The sequence below is a fragment of the Palaemon carinicauda genome, chromosome 11 (assembly GCF_036898095.1).
Source record: "Palaemon carinicauda isolate YSFRI2023 chromosome 11, ASM3689809v2, whole genome shotgun sequence".
Lineage (NCBI taxonomy): Eukaryota > Metazoa > Arthropoda > Malacostraca > Decapoda > Palaemonidae > Palaemon > Palaemon carinicauda.
In genome coordinates this window covers 114430742-114443117 of record NC_090735.1, presented here as the reverse complement: position 1 = coordinate 114443117, position 12376 = coordinate 114430742, and the positions used below count along the sequence as shown (strand labels likewise).

General features: G+C 47.4%; 1 protein-coding gene across 6 annotated transcripts in view; it reads left to right on the top strand.

Moving 5' to 3' along the window:
* The window catches only part of LOC137650125 (transcriptional adapter 2-beta-like), a 174856-nt gene that overhangs the window by 50905 nt on the left and 111575 nt on the right, over positions 1–12376 (top strand). For all 6 annotated transcript variants that reach the window (XR_011045917.1, XR_011045916.1, XM_068383264.1 and 3 more), the window contains exon 6: positions 3852–3944. Coding sequence is in view for 4 of the 6 variants with exons in the window: in XM_068383264.1 (XP_068239365.1) it covers positions 3852–3944 (93 nt within the window). In the remaining 2 variants the exon portion in view is untranslated. The remainder of the gene's footprint in view (positions 1–3851; positions 3945–12376) is intronic.

Sequence of the window (12376 nt, the reverse complement as noted above, 5' to 3'; positions counted from 1 at the left end):
TCAGGGACTGGGTCAGTCATATGAAGAGAATAAGAAGTTTTGGAAAGAAGTGAAGAGAGTAAGGAAGGCCGGCGCAAGAATTGAAGAGACAGTGAAAGATGGAAATGGAAGGTTGTTAAAAGGAGAGGAGGCAAGGAAAAGGTGGGCGGAATATTTTGAAAGTTTGCTGAATGTTGAGGATGATAGGGAAGCAGATATAATTGCGGTTCCAGGTGTTGAGGTGCCAGTGATGGGAGATGAGAATGAGAGAGAGATTACAATAGAGGAAGTGAGGAGAGCACTAGATGAAACGAGAGTAGGAAAAGCATCGGGTATGGATGGTGTGAAAGCTGAGATGTTGAAGGAAGGGGGTGTGACTGTACTTGAATGGTTGGTGAGATTGTTTAATGTGTGTTTTGTGTTGTCAATGGTACCAGTAGATTGGGTCTGTGCATGTATTGTACCACTATATAAGGGTAAGGGAGATGTGCATGAGTGTTGTAATTCAAGAGGTATTAGTTTGTTGAGTGTAGTTGGAAAAGTGTATGGTAGAATACTGATTAATAGGATTAAGGATAAAACAGAGAATGCAATCTTGGAAGTACAGGGTGGTTTTAGAAGAGGTAGGGGTTGTATGAATCAGATTTTTACAGTTAGGCAGATATGCGAGAAATATTTAGCAAAAGGTAAGGAGGTGTATGTTGCGTTTATTGATCTGGAGAAAGCATATGATAGAGTTGATAGGGAAGCAATGTGGAATGTGATGAGGTTATATGGAGTTGGTGGAAGGTTGTTGCAAGCAGTGAAAAGCATGTGTTAGAATAGGAAATGAGGTGAGCGATTGGTTTCCGGTGAGAGTGGGGCTGAGACAGGGATGTGTGATGTCGCCGTGATTGTTTAACTTGTATGTTGATGGAGTGGTGAGAGAGGTGAATGCTAGAGTGCTTGGACGAGGATTAAAACTGGTAGGCGAGAATGATCATGAATGGGAGGTAAATCAGTTGTTGTTTGCGGATGATACTGTACTGGTAGCAGACACAGAAGAGAAGCTTGACCGACTAGTGACAGAATTTGGAAGGGTGTGTGAGAGAAGGAAGTTGAGAGTTAATGTGGGTAAGAGTAAGGTTATGAGATGTACGAGAAGGGAAGGTGGTGCAAGGTTGAATGTCATGTTGAATGGAGAGTTACTTGAGGAGGTGGATCAATTTAAGTACTTGGGGTCTGTTGTTGCAGCAAATGGTGGAGTGGAAGCAGATGTATGTCAGAGAGTGAATGAAGGTTGCAAAGTGTTGGGGGCAGTTAAGGGAGTAGTAAAAAATAGAGGATTGGGCATGAATGTAAAGAGAGTTCTATATGAGAAAGTGATTGTACCAACTGTGATGTATGGATCGGAGTTGTGGGGAATGGAAGTGATGGAGAGACAGAAATTGAATGTGTTTGAGATGAAGTGTCTGAGGAGTATAGCTGGTGTATCTCGAGTAGATAGGGTTAGGAACGAAGTGGTGAGGGTGAGAACGGGTGTAAGAAATGAGTTAGCGGCTAGAGTGGATATGAATGTGTTGAGGTGGTTTGGCCATGTTGAGAGAATGGAAAATGGCTGTCTGCTAAAGGTGATGATGAATGCAAGAGTTGATGGGAGAAGTACAAGAGGAAGGCCAAGGTTTGGGTGGATGGATGGTGTGAAGAAAGCTCTGGGTGATAGGAGGATAGATGTGAGAGAGGCAAGAGAGCGTGCTAGAAATAGGAATGAATGGCGAGCGATTGTGACGCAGTTCCGGTAGGCCCTGCTGCTTCCTCCGGTGCCTTAGATGACCGCGGAGGTAGCAGCAGTAAGGGACTCAGCAGTATGAAGCTTCATCTGTGGTGGAAATGTGGGAGGTTGGGCTGTGGCACCCTAGCAGTATCAGCTGAACTCGGCTGAGTCCCTGGTTAGGCTGGAGGAACGTAGAGAGTAGAGGTCCCCTTTTTGTTTTGTTTCTTGTTGGTGTCGGCTACCCCCCAAAATTGGGGGAAGTGCCTTTGGTATATGTATGTATGTACATATATATATGTATGCATGTATTTATGTATATATGTAGGTATGTATATGTGTATACATATAAATATATATATATATACACACACACACACACACACATATATATATATATATATATATATATATATATATATATATATATATATATATATATATATATATATATATATATATATATAATATATATATATATATATATATATATATATATATATATATATATATATATATATATATATATATATATATATATATATATATATATATCTAAAGTAGGAAGATGTGATGTAGTTCTAAGGGAAAAGTATGGGAAATATGTCTGGGTAATAAGCAAAGCTCTACCTCCAGTTTGTTTCTACATTATGATCAGAGATAAATGTAAACAAAACATTGGTTGCCATTTTTTATCGTGCTTTTTAACATGTTTAGGAAATGCATGATATAAAATCACCTTTACTATTTGTGCCTGTTTTAGTTTAGGGTACTGTAGTACATGCATTAAATGTTCTGTACATTAAAGGGTAGTTTGTTAACAGTACTACGTACAAGGGAAGGTTTTAAAAGTCTGAATATACATGTTGAATAAATAGGTAAATATGGTGTCACTACTTCGCGGATTTTCACCTATCGCGGCCGCGACTGGAACCTATCTACCGCGATAAACGATGGTTCACTGTAGTAGGTGAGGGCTCAACCACTACATTCCCATAATCCCAAAACCTTTTTTAATCTTTCTCTTGAAATGCTTTTTATTGTTGTTTTTGGGTTGTACGGAAGGCTAAGAAGCCTTTCGCATCCTGGTTGATTTGGCGGGTGGTCAAATTCTTTCTTGAGAAGCGCCTAGATTAGAGGTTGTGATGAGGTCCTTTAGTATGGGTTGCAGCCTTTCATACTTCAGCACCTAGGAGTCGCTCAGCATCCTAAGAGGATCGCGAGGCTCAGTAAGGAAGACGTACTTAAAAAGGCAGAGTAATGGTTCAAGTCGACTTCCTTACCAGGTACTTATTAATTTTATGTTTGTTATTTTGAATAACTGCTAAAATGAAATACGGGATACTTAGCTTCTAATGTTAACATGTATGCTGGTCTCCACCCACCCCCCTGGGTGTGAATCAGCTACATGATCACCGGGTAAGATTAATATTGAAAAATGTTATTTTCATTAGTAAAATAAATTTTTGAATATACTTACCCGGTGATCATGAATTAAAGGACCCACCCTTCCTCCCCATAGAGACCCAGTGGACCGAGGAGAAAATTGGTTCTTTGTTGACAAGAAGTACTTGAGTACCTACTCGACAGATGGCGCTGTTGTTGTACACCACCACCTGTATAGCGATCGCTGGCGTATCCCGCCCGTAGGTTTTTTCTGTCGGGCAGCAGAGCTGCAGCTACATGATCACCGGGTAAGTATATTAAAAAATTTATTTTACTAATGAAAATAACATATCAGATTTGATTAATTTTTTTATATTTTGACATAAACACCTGATCTGATGTAGCTAGTACTCCTTTGTATTTCCTTTCTTATTGTGATTAATTAATAACAAAATTGGGGCTTGCTTATAATGGTGACCAACATTTTTTTTCTTCATTAGATGCACCTGCTCTGTTTCAACTTTTCAGATGCCTTTCCAAAATCCAGACATAATAATACAACATATTCCAGTAGAAATACTTTTTTCCATATTTTTTATTAATTTTTATTTACATTAAGTACATTTGAGTGCCTGTCATATCACCCTCCACACATAAAAATCCCAATATGCATCTTTTTTTTTTTCTTTTTTTTTTTTTTTTTTTTGACTCGTCTTATTACCGTTTTTTATTTCAGGAATGGGATAATGATGCCGAAGCAATGATAGCACCACTTTTCATTCATCCCGTTGATGATGAAGACGTAGATATAGCACTTAAATTAACTCAGGTAAGTTTTAGTAGTCTGTCATGTATTGTTCTATTTTAATTTTATCATTTGTTTTGCTTATATATTGTTTGCATCGGTAATTATTTCTAAGAAGTTTAAAGTTTATTTGTTCCACATGAATACTAACCCACATCCTTTTTGTAGGGGTAAGATTCTGGCAAAATCTAGAGGGCACCGCTGATGTGTAAAGGGAGTGGTTGTCCTCTCAATGAGCAAGATTTTAGAGTGTGGGAAAGAAATCTAAGCATGATCATCCTCAGGTTTGTGCTCAATGTCAGGAAAGTTGGCGAGATCCTGATTTCTGACATCTGAAACTCGTCACTCCGGTCATTCTTTACTTAACTCTTCGTAGGACAAGCAAAAGAAAATTGAAGACTTTATGCTTATAGAGCAAGTTGTGAAGGCAGTAGACCTCCTTGCTTCCCTTAGAGAAGAAGCTCCATTCTTTAGTTTCCAAAGTCCCAGCTGTTAAGTTTGCTCTGGCCAAAGCTACGTTTTGCGGATGAGAAAGGCCCTGGTGCACCAACGCTCTCTTTGTCGCCCATGAGTGTTGTCTCCTATGGTAGAGACTTTGTCTCTGACTTTCCTGTTTATTCTTCTGAGAGTTCTGTAAGAAATTTTTAGGGCTATAGCTCAGGTGAACGTTCAGTTGTTCCATAACTGGAATACAAACCACGCTATTTATTAGGGGTATCACTTTCGGCGTAGCTGAAATGACGAGCCATTAAAGTTTAGCTAGGGTTAACTACCCACACCGATAGTATGTGGGGTTAGGGGAGGGTAGTTTGCTACCGCCCCACTCGCGCACCTATGAATTAGCTCACTTTGCTTTTGGCTCGGATGGTGAACAGACGTCGCCGCTCTTCATCCTTCGTCTTTATTTGGACTGCCATTAATCTGTTTGTTCCGACACAGATACAAACCTTCGATATTTATAGGGTATTACTTTCGGCAATGCTGAAAACCAATTTTAGTGAGGGATAATTACCCCATCCGTTAGTTAGCGGGAGGGGGTTGGGGTAGACTGGCTACCCCGCTCACTCACACCTGTCGGTTGAGTAACCACTTTTACTTTTGGCTCGGTCTAGAGCAGACGTACCGTCTCTCTCTCCCGTTAAACAAACTGCCTTGACTTTATTACTTTCCTTTTTCTTTTGTGTGTATCGGTGTGTTTTGGTTACATGTATTGTCCTGCTATGTGGACATGTCCAGGTATTGAAGGCCGCCGCTGCAGTACCTTCATGTCGTCCGTGCAGACGAACCCACACCTTTTATGCCTGGCTTGCCGGGGAAGTCAGTGTTTGCGGGACAACACCTGTTCCGAGTGTAGGGAGTGGCCTGCCTCCCAATGGGAGAGGTTTGCGCGTAAGAAGAAGTTTCTTCTTCTCCTAAATCTCTGCCCAAAGCTAATTATCGACCAGGCCCTTCCGGGCCACTGTCAAGCAGTAGCACAGGGCTTGTGACTCCAGGTCATCCCCGTGGGATAGGCGAAGGTGGCGTCTCCCCAAGTGAGTCGGCTCCTTCTCTTCCCCCAGGGAGCGCCTGCTCCTTTCCAGACCTTGTTTCTTTGTGGCCATCGCTGGGCGTCGACGGTCCCCCTTCGAAGGAAGTTTGCCTCGAACTCCTCCGAAGAGGAGCAGAGAGAAGGCGGCCATCTTCTTCCTCTGCGGAGATCGATCCTCCTCTTGTGGGCGCAGGCGTTGTTGCCCGTCGGTCAGGCTGAGAGTCTGGTTCCGACGCCGAGGAGTTAGCTAACCCACCAGGGGCGGTAGCAAGGCTCTCTCCAAGGCAAGTTTGCCCTTTGGGGAACATATTTCTCGTTCGCGAGAGAAGATTGCCTCTGTTTACATCAGTAATCTCCTTACGCTTTTGGTTCTCCTCCGGGGGCGGAAAGAGAACCTTGTTATGAGCGTAGCTCTCCTTCGGGTGAACTTTCCTCCCATGCGGAGGAATTATCTGTAGACCTTGATCAGTCTCCCCCTCGGACGGAGTCTGTTGAACGTTCCTCTCCGGAGGTTCGTAGAGTGGAGGGGTGGGTAACCCCTCTCCACCCCGGACGTTCTCCTCCTCAAGGTGTAAGGAGACGTCTTATTGAATCTGCTGGTTCTCCTCACGTTGACCCTGTAGGCTCTCGTGATGATCACTCTTTGGGCTGGCGTGATTGTGAGCCTTCGGGCTCTCGTCAAGTTGATCCTGCGGGTTCTCATGACAGCAGAAGTCTTTCGGGTCTCCGTTACGCTGAACCCTCGGGCTCTCGTGACTTGAAACCTTCGGGTTTCTGTTACGCTGAACCCTCGGGCTCTCGTAACGATGGTAACGTTGATCCTCCGGGTTCTCGTACCATCAGTCACGCTGACCCTTTGGGGTCTTGTGACATAGGAACTTCGGTTCCTTGTTACGTTGACCCTTCGGGGTCTCGTAACCTGAGTTACGCTGAACCCTTGGGGTCTCGTAACTTTAGTCACGCTAACACTTCAGTGTTTCGTGACTGAGAAACTTCGGTTTCTCGTTGCACTGACTCTTCGGTGTCTCGCAACATAGGCTACGTTGGGCCTTTGGTCCCTCGTACCCTTAGTCACGTTGACTCTCCGAGGTCTCGTGACAGTTTCTTGTTGCGTTGATCCTTCGGGTTCGCGCAACACAGTTCACGCTGAACTTTCGGGTTCTCGTGACCGTAGTCATTCTTTTTATGACAGAGTTTTCAAACTCTTGTTGTGTTGATCGTTCGCGCTCACACAACACAAGCTATTGTGAACCTTCGGGTGAGTGTAGCAGTGAGTTCTGTCACCAACCTGAGAGCTTTCGCGCGCACGACCAACTTGTCGCACGCAAACAAAATGGCGAACATGGCACGCGGGTGCATCCTATGGCCCGAACATGCTGTTGCTCGCCATGCACTCGAACAACTTGTTGCGCGCGAACAATCCACTGCTTGCCATGTGCGCGGACAACCTTATGCGCACCACAAGCGCGAAAAAGGTGCGTGCAATCAGGAAGGTCGCATGCACGAGCACCCTTCCGCCTACAAACAGCTCGCTCACAATCAGTCTCAATCCTCTTAGGCCTCAACTGAGACAACAGTCGCCTGCGCAACCGAGCCCAGATCCTATCCCTAAGGGTAGGCCTGTGCCGATCTTGTCTGTAGGAAACCTGCCCAGGTTCCTAAACCCAGGGAGCAGTGCATTCCTAAGGACCTTCCCCTTAGTTCCTCGGGAGCCTGTGACCCCCCGTGGCTTAGCGCCTTATTCATCCTTATTCAATGTAATGCGCCAAGACATGAAAGGAGTCTTTCCCCGCTCCCAGCCCTTAGGTGACACACCTAGGATCCCTTTATCACCTCCTCTCTTCCCAGGGTCCTCTCCTCCATCCGATCTAGGAGGAGTTCGGAAGATTCTGCACAGGTGGGTCCTTCTGGCAAGGGGAGACGGTCATCCCCTCGCAAAAGACCTCTGGAGGAGATTAGGCATGAACCTCAGGGTAGGCCCCTGCAGTTCAATAAGCCACAGGCCAGACCAAAGGGGAAAAGGAAAAGGATTCGTCCTTTGCCCCCCAAGGAGGATAGGGTTACTTCCTATGGAGATTCCCTCCGTCCCTCACCGGTCGAGATAGTGCCTAAGGAGACACGACCTGTGACCGGACGGGACTCACCCCACATGGCAACGGACTTACATTCCACCCGTAAGCCGACGGAGCCCCCTAGGCCCTTGGGGACAGAGGACCTCCGGCCTCGTGGGAGGGAATCGAAGGATTTGTTCACCATCCCTAAATCCTTAGCCAGGCTTCCTTCCTCACTGCCTCCCAGGCAGCGGGAAGCAAGCACCTCCTCGGCTGTCTCCCTATCCCCAGTCTATCCAGTTGACGACTTCGATCCACTCCGGGCTCCTATGGATGAGAGCTCGGACGTGGAAGGGCAGAGCGATCTCGAGGACGACACTCTGCCAGCAGCCGCTAGCCCTAAGCTTACTGAGGATGAGGGGAAGGAGTCGGAACATGCCCTCTGGCAGGTCCTAGCCTGCATCCGTTCCATCAATGGACTACCAGATCCATCGGCAGCCCCTCTAGATGGAAAAGAAACGGTCCTTGATCAGTTTTACGGCACTCAGAGGACCAGTGCAGCTTTACCCTGGTCAAAGGGGTTGAAGAGTGCCAAACAGAAGGCAGTGTCCCAGACAACTGGGTCCACCTCCTCTCTCCGCTCCAGCTCATCCTCCAAGCTCCTACCTCCTCCGTTTGTGTTTCAGAGGAGGTACTACGAGATCCTCGGGGAATCTCTTCCAACGCTGCCTCTCGACCACTCTATAAAGGCACTCTTGAAGGCCACACCCTTCGAGAAACTTACGGGACTTCCAGTCTCCTTTTCGGCCCCTGAAATCCTGAACCAGGAGGAGGTGGTGAAGTACGCCATGCAGGCTACTTCGTGGCTGGACTTCTGGTTAGGATCCTTAGGACAACTGATGCGGTCTAAGGACCTGTCTCGGTATTCCTTTAGGAAGTCTTTGGAGACTCCTATTGTCTCGCACTCGGGCCATCGGGTTCCTCTCCCATCAGGTAGTGAACCTTTGGGCCAACACTATCCTGAAGAGGAGGATGCTGTCATAGGCAAGTTCCATAGACATCTCCCTCAGGTCGAAGTAGCGAGACTGAGAAATGCTCCTTTCGAGGGCAATTCTATGTTCCATCCCGAGGATGTCGAGCGGGTGGCAGAGAGGTGGAGGAAGTTCAGCCAGGACTCCCTCATCCAAAAGGTCTTAACAGCTAGACCTTACCCCTCTCAGCCACAGCAAAACCTGCAACCGAAAAGGGCTAGAGACCCAAAACAGCAGGGTAAAAAGGGTGTGAAGCAGGCCTTTCACAGCAAAAAGTCCTTTCATGGAGGAAAGGGTAAGAAGGGATCCGGCCGAGGCCGGTCCCAATAGGATAGGCAATCCTCCCATTTGCCCGCCTGTGGGGGAATATCTGCAAAGCCGCTGACAGAGGTGGCTTCACCACGGGGCCGAACCCTGGACGGTCGAGGTGATTCGTTCAGGGTATCATATCCCATTCACGCTCTCTCTCCCTACACTAACTCCAGTGCCGATTCTATCGAACTCTTATGCGAAGGGATCCGCACAGGAGTTTGCCCTCAGGGCAGAAGTCCAGTCCATGTTGGAGGAGGACGCTCTCCTGGAGGTCCTCGACGGGTCCCCAGGCTTTTTCAGGCGATTCTTTCTGGTGAAAAAGGCGTCTGGAGACTGGAGACCAGTCATCGACCTCTCGGCCCTGAGCAGGTTTGTCGAACAGACACCTTTCAGGATGGAGACGGCCGACACAGTCAGACAAGCGATAAGACCCCAGGACTTCATGTGCACTTTAGATCTAAATGACACAGGAAGTATCTGTGATTCATGTTCAATCGGAAGCATTACTAGTTCAGGGTATTGTGTTTCGGTCTTTCCACAGCACCCCAGGTATTCATTAGAGTATTCGCCCTTTGATGACTGGGTGATTCTGGCAGACTCGGAGGCGGCCCATCTCCGCCACCGAGACGAGCTTCTAAGGTTTTGCCAGGGTCTGGGGATCATGGTAAACCTTGAGAAGTCTCACGTGCTCCCCTCTCAAGAACTGGTATACCTAGGCATGCGATTGGACACCCTAAGGCACAAAGCATTTCCATCAGACGAAAGGATCCAGAGACTGAGGGAGATAGCATAGGTCTTCCTCAATCGGGAAGAGCTCCCAGCGCAGTATTGGCTTCGCCTTCTCGGTCACCTCTCTTCCCTGACCCGACTGGTCCCCAACAGTCGCCTCAGGATGAGATCCCTCCAGTGGCGACTAAAATCCCAGTGGAACCAACACTCTGATTCCCGGGATCACCTAGTTCGCATAGGGCTAGAGGAACAGTTGGACCTCAGTTGGTGGCTGGCAGAGCCGAACCTCTGCAAAGGGGTCGATCTTCTCGTCTCTCCCCTGGAATTTATGCTTTTTTCGGATGCATCAAAAGAAGGGTGGGGGCCTCATGTGCTGCACCATTACATCTCCGGCCAATGATCCGAATCAGAAAGGTACCAGCACATAAATCTCTTAGAGATGAGGGCAGCCTTTCTGGCCCTCGAAAAGTTCCACCAGGTCCTGGCGGGGCACTCCGTGGTGTTGATGAGCGACAACACCACATAGTAGCTTATCTAAGCAAACAGGGTGGTACCTTTTCGCAGCAGCTGTGCCATCTTGCAGTAGATACTCAGATGGGCAGAGGACAATTCGGTGACTCTATCAGCTCTCATTCCGGGCAAGTGGAATGTGCTAGCAGACAAGCTGAGCAGAGCAACTCAGATAGTTGGCACCGAGTGGTCTTTGAATCCTCTGATAGCCAATAAAGTCCTGACTTTGTGGGGTTCCCCAACTGTGGATCTGTTCGCAACGGCCCTGAATTTCAGGCTCCTGTTGTCCCCAATCTCTTTGGCAAGATGATTTTCAACAACGGTGGATAAACCTGGACGCTTATGCATCTCCCCCGTTCTGTCTGATGAGAAAAGTCCTCAACCAGGTACGAGCAAGCAACAACTTGCAAATGACCCTTATTTGTTCGCTATGGCATCACGCAGAATGGTTTCTGGACCTTCTGCATCTCCTCACGGAGATCCCGAGGGAGTTCCCTCCACAGCACGACCTCTTCAAACAACCACATGCCAACATCTTCCACAAAGCCGTAGCTTCGCTTCGACTTCACGCCTGGAGACTATCCAGCACCTCCACACAGAGAGGCTTTTCGCAGTCAGTTGCGAAAAGAATGGCTGGACACCTCAGGAGATCCACAGAGGCAGTCTACCAGGCGAAGTGGTTTTCTGTGGTTGGTGTCGTGGAAGGGGTATCTCTCCCCTCGATGCCTCTGTTCCAACTATAGCGGAGTTTCTTGTATACCTTCGGGAAGAAATGCTTCTCTCGGTCTCGGCAGTCAAAGGCTACCACTCAGCCTTGAGTCTCGCCTTTAGACTGAAAGGAGTCGATATTTCCTCCTCGGAACTTTCTTTGCTCATGCGTAGTTACGACCTTACTTGTCCCCAGGCAGAGCTAAGACCTCCCCCTTGGAATGTGGTTTGGGTCCTCAGGTCTCTGAAGGGCTTCCCTTATGAACCATCATGGCAGGCCTCCGATCGCCACCTCACGTGGAAGACGGTGTTCCTCCTCGCTCTGGCTTCGGCCAAGAGAGTCAGCGAGCTTCATGGTCTATCTGCTGATGTCTCCCACTCAAGGAGATGGGGAGAAGTAATCCTCAACTACGTCCCTGAGTTTGTAGCTAAGACTTAAAATCTGGGTGTGCCGGACTCCAGGTTCGGCCCATTTCGGATAGAGGGTCTTCGTTCTGTAACCTAAGATCCAGACCAACTGTTACTATGTTCAGTAAGGAGTCTGAGGTGTTACTTAAGAAGAACAGCAAAAGCTCGCCCCCGTGTACAAGCACTTTTTGTCAGCACGGGAAGGTCAAGAGGAGGGTCACGAGGAATAATATTTCCTCCTGGATAAGGAAAGTAATCGAATACGCTCCATATCCAGACCCTCCTCTGTCCAACCGACCTAGAGCTTATGACGTCAGAGGCATTGCAACGTGTCTGGCGTTCAAGAAGAATTTTTCTGTGGCACAGGTATTGCAAGAGGGCGTGTGGAAGCGTCAGACAACCTTCATCGCCCACTACCTGAAAGACGTAACCCACAGGAGCATGGAAACCTTTTCCATTTGTCCTGTGGTGGCCACACAACAAGTGCCTCAGACTCCTTGATGGACAAGTAGCAGAGGGTTGAGGGCTGAGGTTACCCGGGTTAGTCTGGGGTGAATGAAAAGAATGTCTGCCTCCCTTCTTTCTTTCACCTCCCCCACTGGGGAAACAGCTCCGCAAGACCGAAGCATAGCTGACCTCACCCCTCTGCAGGTAAGGTTCATTTCCCTTGTGCATCCTGAGTATGAATAAATACTTTGTTACGTCACCAATACCTCGTGAGGGAGGGTATTGGATATGTCTTAGAACTCATGCTTATCCTCGAGTTCCTACTTAAAGACAAGCCACGAGTCTCTCTCACACAAGCTTCTGCAGGCCGCTGTCATTGAGCTACCTTGTAACTACTTTGATTTTAGCGAGGGTAGGGTTCATACTAATTAGATCTAAGATCAATTAGAGGGAACCCCGGGTCATGACCAAGGCCATTTGGTAGAACTTCCTCCCTCCTATAAATAGCAAAGGTTTGTATCTGTCGGAACAAATAACAAATTTTGAAATGATTTGTATTTTGCCTAATATACAAACCTGGAGCTACTGTATTTATACAAATTTGTCCGCCACCTTGTCCCCCTAGAAGTCCTGCCAGAAAGCAAAAGTGGTTACTCAACTGACAGGTGTGAGTGAACGGGGTAGCCAGTCTACCCCAACCCCTTCCCGCTAACTTGCGGATGGGGTAATTAT